Source organism: Anabrus simplex, chromosome 3 (genome assembly GCF_040414725.1).
Source record: "Anabrus simplex isolate iqAnaSimp1 chromosome 3, ASM4041472v1, whole genome shotgun sequence".
In the NCBI taxonomy this organism is placed as follows: domain Eukaryota; kingdom Metazoa; phylum Arthropoda; class Insecta; order Orthoptera; family Tettigoniidae; genus Anabrus; species Anabrus simplex.
Window position 1 is genome coordinate 47,136,593 of NC_090267.1, and position 24,546 is coordinate 47,161,138.

The window sequence follows — 24,546 nt, forward strand, 5'->3', positions numbered from 1 at the left end:
GAAACGAAAACAATCACTGGATCCAGTTCTTCTTTTCTTCATGGGGCCTCTAAATATTCATTCGTAATTAGTGTCGACCTCTAAGACCTTTTGCTACCATGTTTTTCCTTCATTCCCACCTAGATATACCTGCTCCCTTCACAAAGCTGCAGGTTGTTCTTATTGGGTCTTCTTGGATTTTCTCTCTCTCTTCACCTGGTAGTCCTAGAGTGGAGAGTCTGATTCTACCCAGCGCCTCACATTCGAAAAGTATGTGTTCAGCTGATTCCTCTGTTTCATTCCATTTCCTACACTACTGTCTCTAATTACTCCAATTCTATGTAGGTGCTTTTCTAGATGGCAGTGTCCTGTCAACAGTCCTACTACCCATCTTATATTTTTTCTGCTGTGTTTCAACAGTTCTTTAGTATGCTTCTTGTTTGGTCCTTTTATCAGTTCCTTTGCAAGCCTGCATCCTGGAGTATTTTTCCAGTTTTCCATTTGTTTCTTTTGTACCCATTTTCCTATGTTGTATCGGGCTTGTCCATAGGAAATCCCACATAGAGGTTCTGGGCCTACAGAATGTGTTTCTGCCCCTTTCCTGGCCAGTTTATCTGCCTTTTCATTTCCTTCTATACCTGCATGCACTGGTACCCATATTATTACGACAATATTGTACTTTGAGAGCTTCAGGAGAAGTGAATGGCAATACCAGACAATTCTGGATATTATCCGGACTGCTTCTAGTGCCTTAATGGCCGCTTGGCTGTCCGTAAAAATGAAAATGTTCTTATTCCTATAGTTCATTTTCAGATTTTCTTCAAGACATGTTGTGATAGCTATCACTTCAGCTTGAAAGACTGTAGTGTATTTGTCCAGGCTCATCTGGATTGATCTCTCAGGTCTACCCCTGTTGATCCCTCCTCCTGTGCCATCCTCAGTCTTTGAGCCATCAGTCCACCACACTATATCTTCTTTTTCAGTATTCCATTTGTTGATATCCCAGTCTTCTTTTTTTAATTATCTGGGTCTCAAACGGTTTTTCAAAGTTGTACTTTGGTGGATCCAGTTCACAATGTCTTAATTACTGAGATGGTGCTTATTATCTAAAGGGGTCCAAAATCCAGGTCACCGGCCTCTCACGATGGTACTAAAAATAGAACCATGGTGTTCCTCCTACAGTGGTACTAATCACTAGCAAAACAGAACCATGGTGTTCCTCCCACAGTGGTACTAATCAGAAGTGATGTAGACTCATAGTGTTTCTAGCATGGTGGTACTAATCACAGGTAATGTAAACCAATGGTATGTCACACAATGGCACCACTCGCAGGTAGTACAAACCCATGGCGTTTCGCACATCAGGGCACCACTCACAAGCAACGCAGACCCATAGTGCTCCTCACCTGGGTGTACTAATCACGAGCGCCAGTATTCCCACGGTGTTCCTCACTTGGTGGAACTAATCACATGTCACGTTTACTCATGGAGCCGCTCACATAGTGGTACTAATCATAGACAATTCAGACCCATGGTGCATCACACATTATGGTAATGCCTATAGGCAACACAATCCCATGGTGTTCCTCACATAATAATACTACTCTCTAGCAACATAGACCAATGGTTTTCCTCAAATAGTGGTACTAATCACAGGCGTCAGCAAAACCCGTGGTGTTTCTCACACTGTAGTACTAACCGCAGGCAATGTAGACCCATGGTGTTGCACATAAAGTGGTACTACTCATAGGTAACGCAGACCATACTGAAGACACTGGAACGGACCAGTGGAATACACACGATGACCTCTTTCACAAGCAACACTCAGGCCTATAATGTTCCACACAGAATGGCACTGCTCCTATATATAACATCGACCCATGGTGTTCCGCATGTAATGGTACTAATCACAAGTAATCTTATGGTTCTAATGCCATCTTCCCTTGGTTGCCCCTTTTAGTCGTCTCTTATGACAGGCAGGGGATACCATGAGTGTAGTCTACGTCTGCGTCCCCCACCAACAGGGGGGTAGAGAGAGGGGGAAAAAAGGAAAGAGAAGGGATCCGACACTGCCTAAGATCCATAAAAATGATGTTCCCCTCAGACCTACTGTCAGTGCAATAGGTTCTCCTACGCATGCTCTGGCTAAATACCTAGCAAATTGCTTCGGCCTCACATAGGACGCACTGAATCATACGTCAGGGACTGTCGGTATTTCGTCAACAAGATGTCAACCATAACCCTTCAACCTAATGCACTTTTGGTGAGTTTCGATGTGGAGTCCTTGTTCACTAAAGTGACGACTGACTCGGTCATGTCTCTCATTGAACACCTGTTCCATGAGGACATTACTAAGCTATTTTACCACTGCATGACTTCCAGCTATTTCTTGTGAGGTGGGAATTTTTACGAACAGACAGAAGGAGTGGCTATGGGAAGTCCACTTTCGCCCATAATTGCTAATTTCTTTATGGAGCATTTTGAGGAGGAGGCTATTGCTTCGGCGCCCGTCAAACCTATGATGTGGTGGAGGTATGTTGATGATGCATTTGTGGTCTGGACAGAAGGTCTTGAGAAACTTAATCTATTTCTAAACCACCTAAATCAACAACATCCTTCAATAAAATTCACTATGGAGATGGAGTCGGACGCATGCCTAGACGCATGTTCTAGTAAGAAAGAAACCGGACGGCTCCTAAGGACATACCGTCTATCGTAAGCCTACCCACACAAATCACTATCTTCATGCAGATTCTCACCACCATCCAGCACAAAAACAAGGCATTCTCACGACACTTGCCAAGAGGGCGAGACAAATTTGTGAGCCATCAAATATCCAGGTGGAGATGGACACGCTCAAAGTCGTGTTCAATGGTAATGGTTACAGCGATTTCAAGATTCATAGAGCCCTGCATCCCAGAGAAACGACCAAGCAAAGCTCACAGAAGGAAGAAGTGAAGGGAACTGCCTACTTGCCTTACATTCACAACACCACAGATCGAACAAGGAACATGCATGATCCGGGGTTTTAATTAAAAATGTGATAATAAGACTCGAAATTTCATGCAGAATTCAAAAATGTGGTCAGAATATAGAAATAATAACTCTAAATATGATAAAAATCCAAATTAATGTATGAAAATGTCACGTGATGCAAGTACACGATCTCATTGGTCTGACGTCATCGTACAGGTTGGCCGTGTTAGCAGACGAAATAACAGATAGTGTGATGTGAGAAACAGGATATACTTCACGTATTTGTACTTTATGTTAGTGTCTGGTATAGTTAAATTCAATGTCTATACATCGTATAATAATCTGAGTGTTATAATTTTATAATATTAATGTGGCAAAGGACCATAAGAAAAAGAAGAAATGCATTTTGGCGAGCCGGAGAAATGCCGGTGATATATCGGGAAAGTATAACTGATAGTTTATCGCTGTGAAGATCATTTTAATGTAAGGTGAATTTCTATGAACTTTTAAGCACGTTTCCATGAGTGCTATTCAAATGGTAAAACTTTTAAGTTAAATCTATGATGCTTTAATTAAATGCATCAATTGCATCTTAGAATCTGAAAGTAATAAACAGTGCATAAGTTAATGCTGATTATTAAAGTAAAGTTTTGGGTGATCCATGTCAAAGTAATAAATCAAAGTGTTTATGAGCCAAACTGACAGCTCTAGTTACACACATTTATCTTGGCATGCAGCAGTTATTATTTTATTTCTTTACTAGCTGATATACCCGTGCTTTGCTATGGAATTCTACATTGTATACAGTATTCTAGGTTAGGTAGTGTACACGTTGTGAGCAAGATTGTATTAAATTGCGTAGCACTTAGCGTTACCCTTGAAACACGATGGGGAAGTCACCAAACGTCTTTTCTCATATGAAGACTGGGTTACGGAATTTTCACTGTAAGGGTAGGCCCCGTTGCCTACCATCAGTCACAAGCAGGTTGGGGAGTTTTCATTTTAATGACAGACACTCACTCTCCACCTGCCTTTTTACATCCTCAGAAAGACTGTCTTAGTAGTTTCCCCAACTGAAATGAACATATGTCATTACAATGACGTCAGTATGAATGGCGCGATTAAAAGCAAAGCTTTTATATGAAATACTCGATCAAATGAAGAAGCACACATTTTCTCACTTTTAACGAACAGTACTACGCTGCCGATCTAACAGCCCAAAGTTCCAGCGCTGGAATCACCAAGCCGCAGAGAGCCGTGATCCGTGAACACACTTCGTCTTATCTTCGGTCGGGTTGGTGTGTCGAATAGTGGAGATGTAGGTGCTCGCTAAGAGAGGATTTTTGGATATTCCGTCGCTAAGGGGGTAAAAAGGGGGGTGAAATTTTAAAATGAGTGTATCTATATCTCAAAACTTGCAAAGTTTACAGACGTAAAAATTGGCATTTAAAGTCTTCTCTAAAAATGAATAGACAAGTATTTTTTTGTTTTCAGAAAATCCCTATAGGAGGGGGGAAAAGGGTGAAAAAGGGGTTGAATGCCTTTAATCAGAATACCGGTACTTATATCTCAGAAACTGAAGATATTACAGACATGAAAATTGGTACTTTTGATCTCTTTTAAAAATAAAGAAATACGTATTTTTTTGTTTTTGGAAAATCCAATTACTGGGAGAGTGAGAAGGGGGATGAATTTTTAAAGTGACTGTATCTATATCTAAATACTTTGAAAGTTTACAGATCTAAAAATTAGTACTGAGAATCTTCATTAAAAATAAAGAAACACGTATTTTTTTGTTTTCGGAAAATCCCATTAGGACGGGTGAAAATGGGTGAAAATATGGTGGATGCCTTTAATGAGGATACTTATATCTCAGAAACTGAAGATATTACTGACTTAAAAATTGGTGTTTGGGATCTCCTTTAAAAATTAAGGAACAAGTATTTTTTATTTTTGGAAAATCAAATTAATGGGGATGTGAAAAGGGGGTGAATTTTTAAAATGAGTGTATCTATATCTCTAAACTTTCAAACTTTACATATGTAAAAATTGGTACATAGAATCTACTTTCAAAATAAAGAAACACGTATTTTTTGTTTTCGGAAAATCCCAATAGGAGGGGTGAAAAATCGTTGAATTCCTTTAATGTGGTTCCTTATATTTCAGAAACTGAAGATGTCACAGACCTGAAAATTGGTATTTGGGATCTCCTTTATAACTAAAGAAACATGTACTTTTCGTTTTTGGAAATTCCAAATAGTGGAGGGTTGAAAGGGGGTTGAATTTTTAAAATGATTGTACCTATATCTCAAAATTTTTAAAAGTTTACAGATGTAAAAATTGGTACTTAGTATGTCCTTTCAAAATAAAGAAACACGTATTTTTTTTGTTTTCGGAAAATCCCAATAGTTGGGGTGAAAAGGAGTGAAAAATGGGTTGAATGTCTTTAATGAGGATACTTATATCTCAGAAACTGAAGATATTACAGACCTGACAAAAGGTACATGGGATCTCCTTTAAAGATAAAGAAACATGTACTTTTTGTTTTTGGAAAGTCCAAATAGTGGAGGGTTGAAAGGGGGGTGAATTTTTAAAATGAGTGTATCTTTATCTCAAAACTTTCAAAGATTACAGACGTAAAAATTGGTACTTAGAATCTACTTTCAAAATGAAGAAACACATATTTTTTGTTTTCGGAAAATCCCAATAGGAGGGGTGAAAAGGGGTGAAAAATGGCTGAATGCCTTTAATAAGGATCCTTATATCTCAGAAACTGGAGATGTTACAGACCTGAAAATCGGTATTTGGGATCTCCTTTATAAATAAGGAAACATGTACTTTTGTTATAAGAAAATACAAATAGGCGGGGGGGGGGGGGGAGGTGAAAGGGGGGGTGTATTAAAAAAATTAGTGTATCTATATCTCAAAACGTCAAAAGGTTGGAGATGTAAAAATTGATATTTAGATTCTCCTTTAAAAATAAAAGAACATGTATTTTTTTGTTTTCTGTAAATCCCAATAGGAGGGGTGAAAAGTGTGAATACGGTGTTGAATGTCTTAAATGAGGATACTTATATCTCAGAAACTGAAGACATTACAGACCAGACAGTTAGTATATGGAATCTCCTTTCAAAATACAGAAACATGTATTTTGTTTTTGGAAAATCTAAATAATGGGGTTAAACAGGAGTGACAAATTGGGGTGAATTTTTAGAAAGACTGTATGTACAGTATATCTCAGAAACGTAAAATGTTACAGACGTAAAAACTGGTATTTGGAATCTCCTTTTAAAGTAAAGAAACAGGTATTCTCGGAAAATCCAATGAAGCGAGGGTGGGTGGTGGTGGGGGGTGAAAAATTGAAAAATTAATTGAATTAATTGTAAGAGGATACTTACATCTAATAAAATGTAAAGTTGTTACAGACGTAAAAAGTGGTATTTAGATTTCCTTTAAAAATAAAACGACGCGTTTTGGGGGAGGGGGGTTCGGGGAATAATCTTTGGGGGCGGGTGTGAAAAGGAGTTGTATTCGTTTCATGAGGACACATATCTCAAAATCTGAAGTTAATCGGTATTTTGAAGATCCTTTACTATTAAAGAAACAAATATTTTTTGCCGGAAAATTCACTTAAGGGGGTGAGGGGAGTGTGAAAGTAAGTGAAAAAAAGTTAATTATTTTTATGGGAATACTTATATCTAAAAACTGAAGGTAACACACGTAAACATTGGTATTTGGAATCTCCTTTAATCATAAAGAAACTTGCCTTCCTTTTTTGGGGGTGGGGGGGTAAATCAACTTAGCCGCGGTGGGGTGAAAACGGAGGTGAGACCAATTGATTTTACTGTTCCTAATTTACTTATAAGGAGCCTCCGTGGCTCAGGCGGCAGCGTGCTGGCCTCTCACCGCTGGGTTTCGTGGTTCAAATCCCGGTCACTCCATGTGAGATTTGTGCTGGACAAAGCGGAGGCAGGACATGTTTTTCTCCGGGTACTCCGGTATTCCCCATCATCATTCATTCCATCAACACTCTCCAATATCATTTCATTTCATTTGTCATTCAATAATCATTGCTCCAGAGGAGTGCGACGGGCTTCGGCAGCCGGCACAATTCCTATCCTCACCGCTAGCTGGGGGCTTTATTAATTCCATTCCTGACCCGGCTGAATGACTGTTGATTTTCAATGGACTTATTCTGATCATAAACCGATCATTTTTAATCTTTCCTGGGTTCGTTTTCAAGAGCCATCTTTTCCTTTGGAGAACCTTCTTAGATTACAGTAGATTCTGCTGGCATATAATTAGAAATTTAAACACATTTGAAATAAACGATAGGTATAAGATTGACCGTACAATTGTTCACTTCTATAATAAGGTCAATAATACACGGAAGTATGTCATTCGTATCGCCAGAAGTCCTGCGCACTTGCCTACGGGAGACAATGGTGCTGGTCATACTGTCATCAATGACAATGGCAGCAGATGTAATTTACCGCCAAATAGAAGTCTTGCATCTTGCTGTGGGGTCCAGAACATCAATAATAATAATAATAATAATAATAATAATAATAATAATAATAATAATACCTAAATTCAATTAATTTCAACCACCCTAATAATAATAATAATAATAATAATAATAATAATAATGTCCTGGACCGTCGTCAACATGTGCGATCCGTGCTGGAAACGGGTCCTGGACGGGTAATGACTACGATTGCAGTCCGGCCGCCGGTTTAGTACCGCCAAGGCACCTAAGAGGACACCACGCCGGATCTCCTCAAGGATTTGATCCACATTAAAAATGCTTATAGGAAAGCATGGCTAAGATTTAGGAACCCAACTGACCGGGTGGAATACCTGGACCTAGCCCGGGAAATACGAAATCGATTGCTGGAAAGAAAGATTGAAAAATGGGAGGAACGTTGCCGTAATCTCTCAGTAAACGAGTCAGATTACGAATATCGGCGGGTTGTATATAAAACGATAAGCATTCAATTATAAATTTCAGTATATTACCGTAGCGAAGCACGGGTATCTTGCTAGTTTTATATATATAGATTGAAAAGCTTACATTTGTAAACATCACCTTCCTGTCGATAGCCCTGCGGGACTACATTCTGGCACCTCGGCATCACCAAAAAGCGTAAAAGTAGTTAGTGGAACGTAAAGCCAATAACATTAATTACATTTTAGTTTTCCACAAGCTGAGCATATCAAGCAAGAAGAGTGTCTTGATGACATTTTAGTCACTCGGTATATGAATGAATGTCTTTGGGTGTTGTGGATTTTTACCCTTCATAAGCAAAAGACTTTAAAAGTTTTTAGGCCTAGATGTAGTGTTTGCTAAGTTTATTTACTCACCAGAAGATGCAGTACCGTCATGACCTCCTATGCAGCACTGTTCCTCATCAAGAATTAGTGTGACGATATATATTTTTTTTTTGGATCTGACCTTGTGCTCAGGACGTATTTTGCATTTTACTATGCATTTCCCACTTCATCGCTTCACTTGAACATAACCCTAAAGCACTGTCACCATAATTTTATCTGCCAGCACTCTAACATGAATATAGGTTAGTGTAGGCCCTATTGTTCAATATATGTGTAGAAAATTAACTAGACATTTAATGTTTCTTTTTCATGGGTCTCGGAATTGGGAGGCAAGTTGCCCTAACCATAAATCTATATTTTTCAGGAATGATACGTTATAGAATTAAAATACTGTAATGCTAGCTATATTTTAATGCTATTCTCTAATACGGGAATCAGTCATGAAATAAATGGCAAAGGTGATTTAAGTGTTTTCTATCCATGTTCATTGTCATCTAATACTATGAGTACAGTACATTGTACGTACGGTATATGAAAGATGCCACTTACCAGTTTAACCCTCTACTGCATACTGTTGTCGTTAGGCAACAAATAACTTTTGACCTGTATTAATGGATAAATATTGTACATAGAGGTAGTTTTACGGCACACCTTCAACTCTACAGTCAATTAAACATATATCCCAGTTGTACTTGCGCCTTGCAGTACGTACCCAAGGTCAGAAGGTAGTAATGTTCAGTCTTTGAATGTTAAAAGCTTAGCGTAAAATCGTGAAAATTCGTATATATATCCCACTATGGCAATCCACATCACATACGAGTGTTAAGCTATTAGCCCCAACTAAGAATTGTTGGTACATCTAAAACACTGAACGTATGTTGAACATTAAAGTTTGAAATTTTCTTCACCAAACAAAAACGAAAAATAATTCATGCAGTAGAGGGTTAATTTTGATCCGCCTATTTCTGCAGCCACAAAACAGTCACTTTTTTCCAAGAATGATGGCATCTACATATGGTGGATTGTCCGACTGTGTTGTTTTGAACACTTCTTAGATACTTTTGAAGTTATTCGCGATGACGAATAATAACCATTCGGCTTTTAGTAACAGCTGATGCACAATGGCTAGTAGAGCTGGATGCGGTATTGGATTGTGACGTCACAGCCAGCCGCTTATGTCAGAGTACGTTTTACTCTCCTTGCAGAAAGAGACTTTTAAATATTTTTTTACTGGTAGAAAACAAGGCAACATACCACAATGTGATATGTTCTAATAGTATTTCGTTGGTGTACTTTTCAAAAACAAATATTTTGAAAATTACGCATGTTCCCCATTGCCAAGGTCTTCCGCAAACACAATATAAAAACTGTGTTTGGCACTGCCACTAAAATTGCTCACAGTCTGAGTAAAACTAAGGACAAATTGTCCCCACTTTTACATCCTGGGGTATACTAAATTCCCTGTACTTGCGGTAAGGTATACATCGGCCAAACATGCTGGTCCATTGGTACCCGTATCAAGGAACATAAACGTAATATTCGTCTCAACCAACCAGACAAATCTATCGTCGGGTCATGATGTCATGTTCCAAGATGCTCGAGCTCTTACCCACACTAGACACTACAGGTCCAGGATTATATGGGAAGCTGTGGAAATACGTAGAAATCCTAACAATTTCAACAGGGACACTGGCTATCAATTAAGTAATACCTGGTTGCCAGCCATTATGAATTTACGTCGGTAGTTCCCTTCCCTGTCCCTTCACTATTGTTATTTCATCTCGGTGTTTTCCAAATTCATACGTTCCTCATCGCCAGATGTTTCATTCCAGGCTTGTGTCAATGTCATACACCCGTCAATGACATATGTTACATACAAATGTTATGTGAACTTCTGATGGTTCGGTCAGCTTCAGCTTCGAATGCTGTGCCACGTCTGGGGAGCCATCTGGTGTTGAATGAACGTACAATTTCCACTTCATATAATGTCTAAATTTAAAGAGTCATTGTTTAAGAAGCCTTCGTCGTGGACAGTTGAGATTTTCTTCTGATGACGCAGAGCAAAGTTCTCTGTGAAACGTAAAGAATTTCACCTTATTTTCTTGACACGGCATTAGTCCAAAAGCCTATACAGTATCAGTAAGATAAAGTTCTCAAAAAATTGTCTGAAGCCTTGAATCACTGGAATGAAACAGAAAAACTGAAGAATTCCTCATCCAATGTAAAATGACTGCTACTGATCCATAAAAAAAAAAAAAAAAAAAAGAACATGCTTATGAAAAGGCTCAGTTAGAGACCACTGAAGAAACATTCAAGAGGAACACCACTCATGACTTTTACCATACTTTCTAATCTGAACTCTACGGCTCCCAAGCCCCTTTGCTATGTTTCCAGAACAGCAATCTTATTCTGGATAATCATGACAATTGTGAACAATCAGCTCAATATTTTGAATTCTTACGCAACTGCCCTCCTCGAGTCTCGAAGATTACAATTTCTGGTCCAGCCGTCATTACACCAGATTCCCTTCCTCCTGATCAAGAAAAAATCACCAAATCACTGCGTCTCTTCCCAAAAACAGGACATAAGGCAAGAATTCCACAGTTGACAAACTTCTGAAAATGGCTAGTCCCAATTTTGTTGTCAAAATGGAAGAACTCTTTCATGATATATGGGAATCAGAAACTATTTCTAAGGAGTGGCAATCAGCTCTTACACATCCTCTGCATAGAAAAGGCAATGAAGAAGATATGAATAACTTCAAAGGCATATCTCTTCATTCAGTTGCCTTAATATCCATCAAAAACACTTCAAGATCGCACTGAATCGATTGCTGATCCATAAACTGATGAAAATAAGACCCACACATTCATCAAACTCTGACCCAACATCTATTCGTAAGTGAAATTTATGAGAGAAATCTCTAGATCCTTTGACATTAAGACTGGTGTGTGTTAAGGCGATGGGCTTTCACCCATTCTTTTCCACGGTGTTCTTGAAAAAGATCATCCATAAGTGAATAAACAGCCTACCCAATAATGGTATTAGGCTGGGCACTGGATCCAAAGCAGTCAAGATAGACTGCCTTGCTTTTGCAGATCAAATCAAAAAATCAAAATCTCTTTATTTGCAAATGAGGTGTCTACCTCGGTGGCAAATGGTACACTAAAATACATTATTGTCAAGCACTAAATATTACATTAACAAGAGAAGAAATTTTTTCCTATAATACAATATTATACAATTTACGCTAACAATGTTTTCTATTAAACACACAGCTCATCCTTAATAAATTTATATTGTTTACAAAATTCTAATTATAATATCTCCTGTACTACTTACAAATATAGTCAACTGATATACAGTATGTGGAATTGCTACAAATGATACTATAAAACTGGTATAACATTAATATTTACATTGCATTTATTTATTTACTATTTTTTTTTTTACCCGTTCTGGATCCTAAGTAGCATAACGACCTGCTGCGTCTTAACCAGAGCCCCTTTTGCCACCACTTTTCAGAGTTCCTGAAGGGCCTTCACAGCTACCGTAGCGGTCCCAGGGCCCTCGAAGTCCCCACTGTACTTCACCCCTACAGGCAGTCCCCTACTTTGGCTGTCCAAACTCCTTAGACCAGGGGATGGAATTAATTTATTCACACACATTTTTTTAATTTACAATAACCTGCACCGGTCGAATGCCCTCTAACACTTCATTTATTTTCTCTGTTGCTGTTTATTCTCTTCTTGAATATCTGTACAGATTTTGGAAAAGGATCAAACACTACCCCTGGTAAACTGTTCCACTCCTTCACACCCTTCCCAATGAATGAAAATTTACCCCAATCGCTTCTGCTAAAATTCCTTCTAATTTTATATTTGTGGTCTGTCCTGCCGATATAATTATTTTCCAACTGAAGCCTCTCACGGATATCTCCCCATGCTTCTTCTCCTGTATAGGCTCTATATAATCCTGTAAGTCTAGTTTTCTCCCTTCTCTTACTTAAAGTTTCCCACCCAAGTTCCTTTAACATTTCTGATACACTACTCTTTCTCCTGAAATCCCATGTTACAAATCTTGCTGCTTTCCTCTGCACACTATCTATTTCTTTTATTAGGTATTCTTGGTGAGGATCCCAAACACTGTTTGCATATTCCAATAATGGACGAACCATACTCAAGTAACTTTTTTCTTTTAATTCTTTGTTGCATCCTTTAAGTAGCCTCATTATGACATGTAATGATCTGTATGCTATCCCAACAATGTCATCAATATGACCCTTCCAGTGCAAATTACTTTCAAATCTCACACCTAAGTATTTGCACTTGCCATCTTTTGGGATAACTACCTCATCCAAAGTATATTCAAATTCAGTTTTAAAGCTCCTGTTTGTAAAAGTTGTAACAGTTGATTTGCCTCCATTAACCTTCATATTATTTTCTTCAACCCATTGTTGGATACTTTCAAGGTCCCTTTGTAATTCTGAACAATCCTCAATGTTGTTTATTTCTCTATAAACAATTATGTCATCTGCATACAATCTTATTTTTGATGTTATATTGTTCCCTAAATCATTTGCGTATTTTAAGAAAAGTAACGGACCGATTATACTACCCTGCGCAATTCCCTTCCAAACTTTCTCTTCCTGAGATACATTATTTCCTACTTTGACTTTCTGAACCCTTGAATTTAGAAATGCTTTTATCCAACGTGTAACCCTTACGTCCAATCCTATTCCCTCCAATTTCTTTAATAATATTCCATGTTCCACTCTATCAAAGGCTTTGGAAAGATCTATGGCTATGCAATCTAACTGACCTCCTGAATCCAACTGATCTGATATGTCCTGCTGAAATCCCACCAGTTGTGCCTCACAAGAAAATTTCTTTCTAAATCCATACTGGCTCCTCATGAACCAATTTTTATCATCACATATCCCTCTGATGTACTTCGATATTAAACTCTCCAGAATTTTACAAACTATACTGGTCAGGCTGATTGGTCTGTAGTTCTCTGGTTTCCTTTTATCACCCTTTCCTTTATAAATTGGTATTATTATAGATTCCTTCCATTCCTTTGGTATTACACTATTATTTATGACATAGTCAAAGAGAAATTTTAAATAAGGCACTATGTACCACCCCATTGTCTTTAATACCTCCCCAGTAATTTGATCACTTCCTGCAGCTTTTCCTTGCTGAAGCAGTTGGATTTCTCTGAAAATATCTTCGTTTGTGAATGAGAAGCTTCTTGTTTCCCTCTGTCTCTCTCCCTCTCTATCTTCTGTTTTGGTTTCCAACTCTTGATAATCATCTACTGAATCTCTAAATTCCCTATTAAATAGGTTTGCTTTCTCAGTATCTGTTAAATAGTGTTCACCCCCTTCTCCCACCATTGTAGGAATTTGGACTCCTTTTCCTTTTTGATTCCTGATATATGAATACAGCTTTTTCCATTTCCCTTTGTGGTCATTACCCTCTTGAAGTATGCCATTCATATAATTCTCTTTTGCTTCCTTTTTCACTCTATTCAGTTCCCTCATTAGCTGTTTTCTAATTTCTCTACTCTCCCTACCCTCTTTGATTTTCCTGTTTACTATTCTACATTTTCTTTTTAATTTTCTTATTTCCCTTGTATAATAAACAGGGTCTGAGGTCATTTTACCCTCCTTAACAGGTACAAATCTCTTCTCTCCTTCCCAAATAATTCCTTTAAATTTAGCCCAAAGTGTATCCACGTTACTCCCTTCACTTATCCAACAACTGAATTGTGATTTAAGGTAAGTCCCAAATTCATCAACTTTAGTTTTTCTGTACAATTTCTTGTCTTGTGTAACCCTCTTATTAAGCCTTTTTGGTACGAGTCCTACATCCATTATTACAGCCTTGTGGTCTCCTATTCCTTCAATTACCTCAGTTTTATCAACAATTTCCCATGGTTTAACCAAGAATACATCTAGTAAGTTATTGAGACGAGTCGGTTCTTGTACTACTTGTGTAAATCCTCCCTCCCAAATTAACTTATTTGCCAGTTTCTGTTCATGGGCTTCACTTGCAGCTCCTTTCCATTCAACTTCAGGCAAATTTAGATCTCCCCCAATTATTACCATATCATTATTATTGTTTTTATGAGTACAATCTATTATTTTTTCAAATATTTCCATGTCTCTTTCCTCTCTTCCAGGCCTGTATGTTCCTATAATTCCCACCTCCTTCATATTATCACAAACTAATTTTATCCCTAATATTTCATCCCTTTCATCGGTAAACCACTCATGTGAACAGTAAGTTTCCTTCACCAGAATAAACACACCCCCTCCCTTTTTATCACCTCGGTCTCTACGATAGACTGTGTACCCTTCTGGAAATACTTCTCTATTACCCACCCCTTCTTTCAACCACAATTCCACTCCTATCACCACATCAGTCTCATAAGATTCCATCAATGTACCGAATTTTAATTGTTTATTTACTACACTTTGACAGTTTACCAAGAGCAATCTCAGACCCCCTTCCTCCCTAAAACTTGACTGTTGCAATTGGGTAACTTGAAATTCCTTACTATCCTGAGTTTCTTTTTCTAGTTGACTGAGCCAGCTTCAAGTACAGCTGGCTCTTTCTACTAGTTTTCCTGGTCAGTATTATAACTCAAGGGAGTTGCCTGTTTTACAGTACATATCTTAAGATTAATAAAATCTAGAACAATATTTGCTATCTTTCGTTTACCTGAATTGTTTAGATGGAGGTCATGTTTTGTATAACAGTATCTCTCAAAACTGCTGCATTCAATAACCTGAGTATTCCGAAAATGTTTACAAATTTTAACAATATCTGTATTGACCTTGTCCACTTCAATGTTCACACACGAGTCTCTACTCAAATCATGCCTGTGGGGCACGTTCACTACAAAAACGTTAGTGTGGGTCAGCTTCCCTAGTGTATGTATAAGTTGTGATCTTACATTCTTGGCGTCGTCGCGAGCTACGTCGTTCGTCCCACCGATGATGAAGTCCTAATGGCATACGACCTCAAAATCACTCATCTTCAGATGGAAACATTACAAGAAGTAGCTAAAGCCATAGGTCTCCAAATATCTTTTGAAAAAACTAGAGTAAAGATGTCTGACCATCATAGTACCACAGCAATTCTCAATACCAAATATGGAAAAATCAAACACATTCATTTTTAATTATCTTCAATTTTTAATTTCCTTCAATTGGAGAAAGAAGCTCTGAAATACCAGGCTAAAGAGCACAGAACATGCATATTCTTAACGTACCCAATCACAAGTCCTCAGCATATTTGTTGCTAGTTGCTTAACGTCGCACCGACTCAGATAGGTCTTATGGCGACGATGGGACAGGAAATGGCTAGGAGTGGGAAGGAATCGGCCGTGGCCTTAATTAACACGTTCCCTGCGGCAGTGAATTTCGATGACTTAATGTTACGTCGTATCGGCCCACCGGTGACCTGACGAATTTGACTTTGTTTACTCCCTAGTATTAAATCCTAAACAATGCAAGTGCACTTGTTGTGTGCGTTATTGTTGAGGAGACATTCCAGTGTATTTATCTGTGCGACAGTGTTCCGATTCAACAATTGCGTGAAACAGAAATGACCCCGGAAATAATTGGGTCACCGGTGGGCCGATCAAAACTAGCAGTATGCCACGATCCTTCACTTCAATTGGAACACTATGTTGCCATTAGTTAACAGAAATTCGTAACTAGGACGTAGTTACTTACTTCGCAATTATGGGAAATTCGCACCGACGGATAAGAGTAACATGTTTCGGGGCACATGGTGACCCGAACCGCACGGAACATGATATAGGCCCACCCCAATGCTGTCCTAAGCCTCTTTCTTTTCCGTGCCACCGGTGTGTCAGAATGTGAAAGCTCCATACCTAAAAAAGGACTTGAAATTGCTTGTAAATATTATATACGGAAGATAGTAAATATGTCAATAACTATTCCAATAACTCCAATAACCTCTATTGGCTTTCCTAAGAGCAATGTAGAAAGCAAATATCAGAAGGGCGGTACTCCTTAAACAACAATCTACTATCTGCGGGCAGCAACACTCTATTCTTCATTCACCGTAACCGCGCTAAGCGATTCCCGCGTAAAAATATAGGTCAGACAACAATCGGGACTCAGGGTGACCCGAAGCGATATGAATGGAAGATGAAAAAAACTTCCTTCGGGTCACCGGTGGGCCGATCAAAACTAGCAGTATGCCTCGATCCTTTGCTTCAATTGGAACACTATGTTGCCATTAGTTAACGGAAATTCGTAACTAGGACGTAGTTACTTACTTCGCAATTCTGGGAAGTTCGCACCGACGGATAAGAGTAACATGTTTCGGGGCACATGGTGACCTGAACCGCACGGAACGTGTTAAGGTACAGCCCCAGCATTTGCCTGGTGTGAAAATGGGAAACCACGGAAAACCATTTTCAGGGCTGCCGATAGTGGGGTTCGAACCTACTATCTCCCGAATACTGGACACTGGCCGCAATTAAGCGACTGCAGCTATCGAGCTCGGTAGTCCTCAGCATATGGGAATTCCTTCACAGTTACTGATATTCGTGAATGGAACAACCTGCCTCAAGACAACAGAGGGATATCTGTGTCCAAGAAATTTGTAAGTGCACGGACAACATATCTGATGGAAAGATACAAATAGCAAAGCAGCAAGACATAATCACTTTCCTACTTCCTCATCCTCTTTTCTTTTAAACCCTCTTCCACCCGCCTACTTTATCCTTCCCCTGTACCTTTCTCAACTTGGGTGGAAACACAGGGCAAGAGTTAAATTTCACAGACAATTCTATTTTGTTTAGTAATTCTCTTTATTTTTACATCTTTAGTGTTTATGTATATCTTAAAAACTGTACTCTTTTCTGTATAGTGCTCTTTCTCCTTGACTTTTGAAATTTTAATGTACAAGTAGTTACTGTTAGCTGTAGTTCAATAGTTCTACACAGTTTAAGTTTATGACAGGTTACTTTTTAATATGTAATTAGTTAGTTATCAATCTAATTGTCATACTGGTTAAGTGGAAGACAGGGGCAGCTGTCCCTAACTTTGCCAGGATAAATATATTATCTATCAATCTAAATCTATCTAAACAAAGCTATTTTTGTCGTAGTTAAAAATAAATGTGAAAGAAAGGAAGGTCTTAAAAGTAGGACTGTTAGGCAGTACCATATGGCTGATAAAACAGGCATGATGGAGTTTATAAAAGGTAACTATGATTAGTAGAAAATGGTAAATAAAAATGTAAACAGACTCAGGGGTGGGTTTAAAGCAATTGTTGAAGAATGTGAAAACAGGTTTGTACCTTTAAAGGTGGTAAGGAATGGTAAAGACCCACTATATTATAACAGAGAACTAGAGAGACTAAGATGGAGGTGCAGGCTGCAAAGAAATGAAGTTAAAGTGGCTGTGAAAGTAAGGAGAAATTAAAGGAACTTAATAGGAAATTGAATCTAGCAGAGAAGTTGGCTAAGGATAACATGATGGCAAGCTTAATTAGCAATCATACAAATTTTAGTGAAAAATGGAAGGGTATGTATAGGTACTTTAATACAGAAACAGGTTCCAATAAGGACATTCCAGGAATCATTAATGAATAAGGGGAGTGTATATGCGAGGATCTTCAAAAGGCAGAAGTACTCAGCCATCACTATGTAAAGATTGCTGGTTACAAGGATAATGTCCAGATAGAGGAGGTGGCTAATACTAAAAAAGTATTAAAATTTACCTATGATAAAGACATTTACAATAAGATACAACAGTTGAAAACTAGAAAAGCAGCTGGAATTGATAAGATTTTGGGGGACATACTAAAGACAATGGGTTGGGATGTAGTACCATATCTGAAGTACTTATTTGATTACTGTCTGCAAGAGGGAGCTATACCAAACAAATGGAAAGTTGCTATAGCAGCCACTGTATATAGGCCCAAAGGAAACGGTGACAGACATAAAGCCAAAAATTACAGGCCAGTCAGTTTGACATGCATTGCATGTAAGCTTTGGGAAAGCATTCTTTCTGATTATATTAGACATGTTTGCAAAATTAATAACTGGTTTGAAGGAAGGCAGTTCAGGTTTAGGAAAAGTTATTCCACTGAAGCTCAACTTACAGGATTCCAGCAAGATATAGCAGATATCCTGGATTTAGGAGGTCAATGGACTATATCGCAATTGACCTGACTAAGGCATTTGATAGGGTGGATCATGGAAGACTAATGGCAAAAATGAGTGCATTTGGACTAGACAAAAGAGTGATTGAATTGGGTGGCTATATTTCTAGAAAACAGAACTCGGGGAATTAGAAGAGACGAAGCTTTATCTGATCCTGTAATAATTAAGAGGGGAATTCCTTAAGGCAGTATTATTAATATTATTAATAGTGTTGTTTGCTTTACGTCCCACTAACTACTTTTATGGTCTTCGGAGACCCCGAGGTGCCGGAATTTAGTCCCGCAGGAGTTTTTTAACGTGCCAGTAAATCTACCGACACGAGACTGTCGTATTTGAGCACCTTCAAATACCACCAGACTGAGCCAGGATCGAACCTGCCAAGTTGGGGGTAGAAGGCCAGCACCTTAACCGTCTGAGCCACTCAGCCCGGCGGCAGTATTATTGGACCTTTATGTTTCCTTATAAAAATAAATGATATGAGTAAACAAGTGGAATCATCAGAGATAAGGCTTTTTGCAGATGATGTTATTCTGTATAGAGTAATGAATAAGTTACAAGATTGTGAACAACTGCAACATGAACTCGATAATGTTGTGAGATGGACAGTAAGCAATGGTATTTTGATAAACAGGGTTAAAAGTCAGGTTGTGAGTTTCACATGAAAAGTCCTCTCAGTTTTAATTACTGCATTGATGGGCTGAAAGTTCATTATGGGAATCACTGTAACTAGGTGTTAATAAAAGGAAAGATCATCATTTGGGTAATTACATAAATGGGATTTTAAATAAAGGATACAGATCTCTGCACATCGTTATGACGGTATTTAGCGATTGTAGTAAGGATGTAAATGCATTCAAGAGACTGAGCAAACTTCTCTGTAACAGGGACTTTAAGGTCAATCTCCGTCTCTGTTTACTTTGGAACCCTAACAGAGAACACCACCAAAAAACTTTGACCCTTTGAGATGTGATGTTACCGAAGCCTGCTCAGAATATCATGGGTTGACAGAATGCTTAACACTTAAGTACTCCAACACCTGAACAAAGAGCTACAGGTCATGCTCAACATCAAAAAAGAAGGAACTTGAGTACTTTGGCCATATCAATCAAAATTATAAATGTAGACTCCTTCAGCTTATCTTATATGGTAAAATTGAAGGAAGAAGTAGTGGGGGATGAAGGAGAATATCTTGGCTATGGAATCTACAAGAATGGTATGGGCTCAGTACTCCCTACTCTTTTTCGAGTTGCTGAGAACAAGAACCAGATTGACCTGAATACAGCTGACATCCAATGAGAATATGACAGAAGAAGAAGAAGAAGAAGAAAGTACACAGGATAAAGGATCTTCCAGAAAGAGTGAGAATACAAGGTGCGAAGTGGTCCGAAGACTACATTATCCATCAACATGAAGGAGTACTGGAAATCCAGAAAAGCTGACAAGTGTTAAATGTGGTTGTAAGAGGCGGTAAGATGCATGTGTCTTTTTAACCACATTCCAGCCTTCTTGCCAGTCTTAAATTTCTGGCAGTACCGGGAATCGAACCTAGGCCTCCGAGGACAGCAGCTGATAGCACTAAAAATTGCATTATGAAGTGGACACAATAATAATAATAATAATAATAATAATAATAATAATAACAACTAGCAGTTTCCCGCTGGCTCCACCCGCAATGTACAAAGTATGGTGTTGTTTGTTACTATCCTCATGGATGTATTTGCAAAGTTTTGGGTTAATGAAATAAAGCACATGATCTTCTGTGATAATAGAATGTAATATTATGTCAACAAAACACTTGAAAAAATATCACACAAAGAAATTGAATTAAACGTTCCTTGGAACAACACTACGCGCCGAAATGTTAAAATGTCCTTCAAAGATCTTCGTCATGGAGACAAATGTACTCATAACTTTTCTCAGAATCTACCAATTTAAGTAGTTATTACCTCAAAAGAAAGCGCTTGATCCACTGAGCGTTTTAAGACCAAAACGAACTGCGTACCATGCTTCCATGAGAAAAAATGTTGAAGAAATGAGACGTCAAATTGAATGTGCACTCATAACTTTCCTCAGAATCAACCAATTTGAATAGTTAAGAGCTGAAATGAAAGAGCTTGATCCACTGCGTGTTCTTAGGCCAAAACGAACTCCATACCTCAATTAGAACCAAAAATATGATTGCTTCAAAGAGACAAAAAATTTAAAAAATCAAATAATTTGAGGAAGGCGGAAGTTAAGGGATTTATAGTACCTGATGACAAATCTGTGCATGAATACCTTTCAGTTAAAAGAAAAATGAAGGAAATCAACCAGATAGAATGGCCGGACTGACTGACTTTAGTTTTCTTAAATTTTTTTAATATATAGATAATAATAATAATAATAATAACAATAATAATAATAATGATAATAATAAAAGACAGAAGTAATGTCAAATATCAAAGAAAACAACACAACCCAACTGAACACCAAATATGGAACAATAAACCGTGCGTATAAGTTGAAATACCTTGGTGAGTGTATCCAATCAAATGGACTAGATACAGAGGCTCTAGCGGCCAGAGCAAGGAAAATGGAGGTACCTTTCCAAACCACCTGGAACATATATAACAAAGGGTGCTTTTCGATAAATGCCAAAATTCACCATTATAAAACTGTCATCAAGCCGGTATCTCTCCATGCATCAGAATGCCTTATCCTCTCTCAGAAAAGTGCACTCGCTAAGGTGAAGCAAAAAGAGAGTAAGATTCTCCACAACATTCTTGGCTCAAATTACAGAAACGGTATGTATATAAGAAAATTCAGACAAGACATCTACTCTAAGATAGAGAAGATCATGGACACAATGCACAAACGCAGGGCTTGCTCCTATGGTCACTTACAACGGATGGACGACTCTTGATGGACAAAACCCACATTTAATAATTTTGACTCAAAGCCAAAAACAACAGTTTGCTGGTAAGTTAACATCCAGAAAGATCTTGAGGAAATGGGTCTACAACCAGATGATGCACACAAACAAGACTTTTTCAGAAAAAAACGTGACTTTTGGGTTTTTCCAGGATGTGAAGTGGACAACTAGTGCAAAGTGGTCGGATGAACGCCGTGCTCGACACAGCGAGTTAATGAAAACCTACTGGATCAATCAAAAACTGAGTAAGCGCCAAACTGTATATGAAACTTATCGTGGTCCCTAGTTGACCAACTAGCAAATAATAATAATAATAATAATAATAATAATAATAATAATAATGATGACGATAATAATTTCAACTGATATAAATCTTGAGAAATGCCTATGAAGCATTTAGACAGCTATTCCATGAAGCCTTAAAGAAATAAAAAGTTACCAGTTCATACTCAGCTGTTCTAATCTTCACTACTTTATGGATGTGAATCATGGATCCTGTAATGCAGCAGCATCATAAAACTATTGTGCTTTCACCGGCAGAACCTCATTCTACCACGAACTGTCTCCAATCTCTCAGTTTCTGAGAGGGTATATTCTAACAGTGTGAAAGCTATGATCAATGGTTACCAGTATGGATGGACAGTGCAATCAAGGGTTCATTGCAAAATTCAATATGTGAACTTTGCTCTGGCACAAGACGTCAAGGTACTCCTTTGAAAACCGAGTAAGTGGCTGCGTGTTTTGGTTTACATAGTTGTCAGCTTGCATTTGGGAGATAGTGCGTTCGAACCCCACTGTCAACAGTCCTGAAGATGGTTTTCCGTGGTTTCCCATTTTCACACGAGGCAAATGCTGGGGCTGTACCTTAATTAAGGCTACGGTCACTTCTTTCCTGCTCCTAGCTCTTTACTATCCCATCGTCGCCATAAGATAAATGTGTATCGACGTGATGTAAAGCAAATTGTAGCTTATACAAAAATATTAATATATAATATATATTATAAAATAATATATAAAATATTAATGTTCAAGCCTGGGATATTCTAGCCAAGGATTACTTACCTCAGTGTTGAACCGTACATGCTGGTGCTGAATTGTTTAAACAAGGACCACAATGTACTTAGGACAGCCAAAGCATCTCAAGCACACTCCCTACATAGCAGGTCAGAGAATGAAATTGCAAGCATATTCCAAAACATAAAATATTAAAAACAGAGGTTTCTGCTGCTCTCCACATTATTCTGGAGTTGTCTTGCTCAAGAGATCATGTCCATTGTGTCTCTCTTAAGCTTGGAAACAACTAAGGAGAATCTTCTTGGAGACAACTTGTAGGTGGCTAAGCATACTTCTTGCAAGAAATTTTTCTGCTATAGATAACTAGTGGTTTTACGTCGCACTGACAAGAGATAGGTCTTATGGCGACGATGGGATAGGAAAGGCCCAGGAGTTGGAAGGAAGCAGCCGTGGCCTTAATTAAGGTACAGCCCCAGCATTTGCCTGGTGTGAAAATGGGAAACCATGGAAAACCATCTTCAGGGCTGTGTCAGTGGGATTCGAACCCACTATCTCCCGGATGCAAGCTCACAGCCACGTGCCCCTGACCGCATGGCCAACTCCCCTGGTGCTATACATAAGATGGATATACTATGATACTATGACAGTAACTACACATAGAAAGATTTGAGGTGATTATCTTGTACTAAGTTACTGCTCAATAATCAATCTCACCAATGAGCTGGTTTCTTCCTCTGGTAAATGTGGCTTGGGCTGTATATCTGCAACTTTTTCTCCAGCTGTAGAACATTCTAGTCCTATAACAAATCATGGAAACATTTTACAAAAGTGATCAATGAATAACTTATGTTAGATCCAGTTCAAAATACACTATCTGATCAAAAGTGATGATGATGATGATGATGCTTCTTGTTTAAAGGGGGCTAACATCTAGGTCATCAGCACCTAATGGTACAAAATGGGATGAAATATAATGACAATTTAAAAGTTCAAAATCCTCCACTGACCAGAATTCAAAACGTGAGGACGAAGAATGAATGGATGGATATGAATGTAAAACAATCAGTGGATCCGACCCGCAATTTCCCACATTCCCATCAACTAGCATTGAACAATAGTATTACTGACCAAGGAATTGCCTCTAAAGCACAATACTTAATCGATGATGCTTGTAGTCTAAAGGGGTCCAAAACCCAGGTCATCGGCCCCTCATAATGGTACTTATTGCTAGGAAAGTAGAACCGTGGTGTTTGTCATATTGCGGTACTAATCAAAAGTAGCGTAGACTCGTGGTATTCTACACATTATGTTACTACTCACAGGTAATGTACTGCACACACGTAACACAGACCTATGGCGTTTCTCACATTGCAGCACCATTTACAGGCAACGCAAACCTGTGGTGTTCCTCACATAGGTGTACTAACCACAGCGACTCGTACTATACTGTGGTGTTCTTCACATAGTGGGTACTAGTCACAGGCAAGGCAGACCCATGGTGTCACTCACCCACGGTGTAAGCTGCCTTTGTGGATTAGTGGTAGAGTGTCAGCCTCCGGATCCCAAGACAGCGGGTTCAAACCCGGCAGAGGGAGTCGGATTTTTGAAGGGCGTAAAAATTCCATTCGACATTCCATGTCGTAAGGCGTCGGCATGTAAAAGATCTCTGGTGACACAGTTGGTGTTTACCCAACAAAATTCATTAAAATCTCAGCCATAGACGCCGAAGAGAGTTTCAGTTTACTTGGTCTGCCATCTAGTGGGTTTAGAGTAAAATGGAAGGTCAACATTGACAAGCAGACAGCTAGATGGAGTCAACTTGAAATGTCTGCACACGGCAGCTGAGGCCATTCGATTAAATAAAATACCTATGGTGTTCTTCACATAGTGGGTACTAATCATACGCAAGGCAGACCCATGGTGTCGCTCATATAGTGGTACTAATCACAGGTACTGTAAAATTCAGCTGGAAGCATACACTGTTGCTACTAATAATCACAAACCTATTGTGTACCTAACATAGTGGTACTACACGCAAGTAAATGCGACCCATAGTGTTCCCTGCGTGATGGTACTAATTACAAGTAGTCTCGTGGTTCTAATTTGATCATCCCTTG

At 38.5% G+C, this 24,546-nt stretch overlaps 1 protein-coding gene across 1 annotated transcript in view; it reads right to left on the bottom strand.

Annotated features, from left to right (window-relative positions):
* The window catches only part of LOC136866647 (DNA transposase THAP9), a 101,347-nt gene that overhangs the window by 45,604 nt on the left and 31,197 nt on the right, over positions 1-24,546 (bottom strand). The window contains exon 4 of the mRNA XM_067143766.2: positions 23,144-23,226. Within this exon, the coding sequence (XP_066999867.2) occupies positions 23,144-23,226 (83 nt within the window). The remainder of the gene's footprint in view (positions 1-23,143; positions 23,227-24,546) is intronic.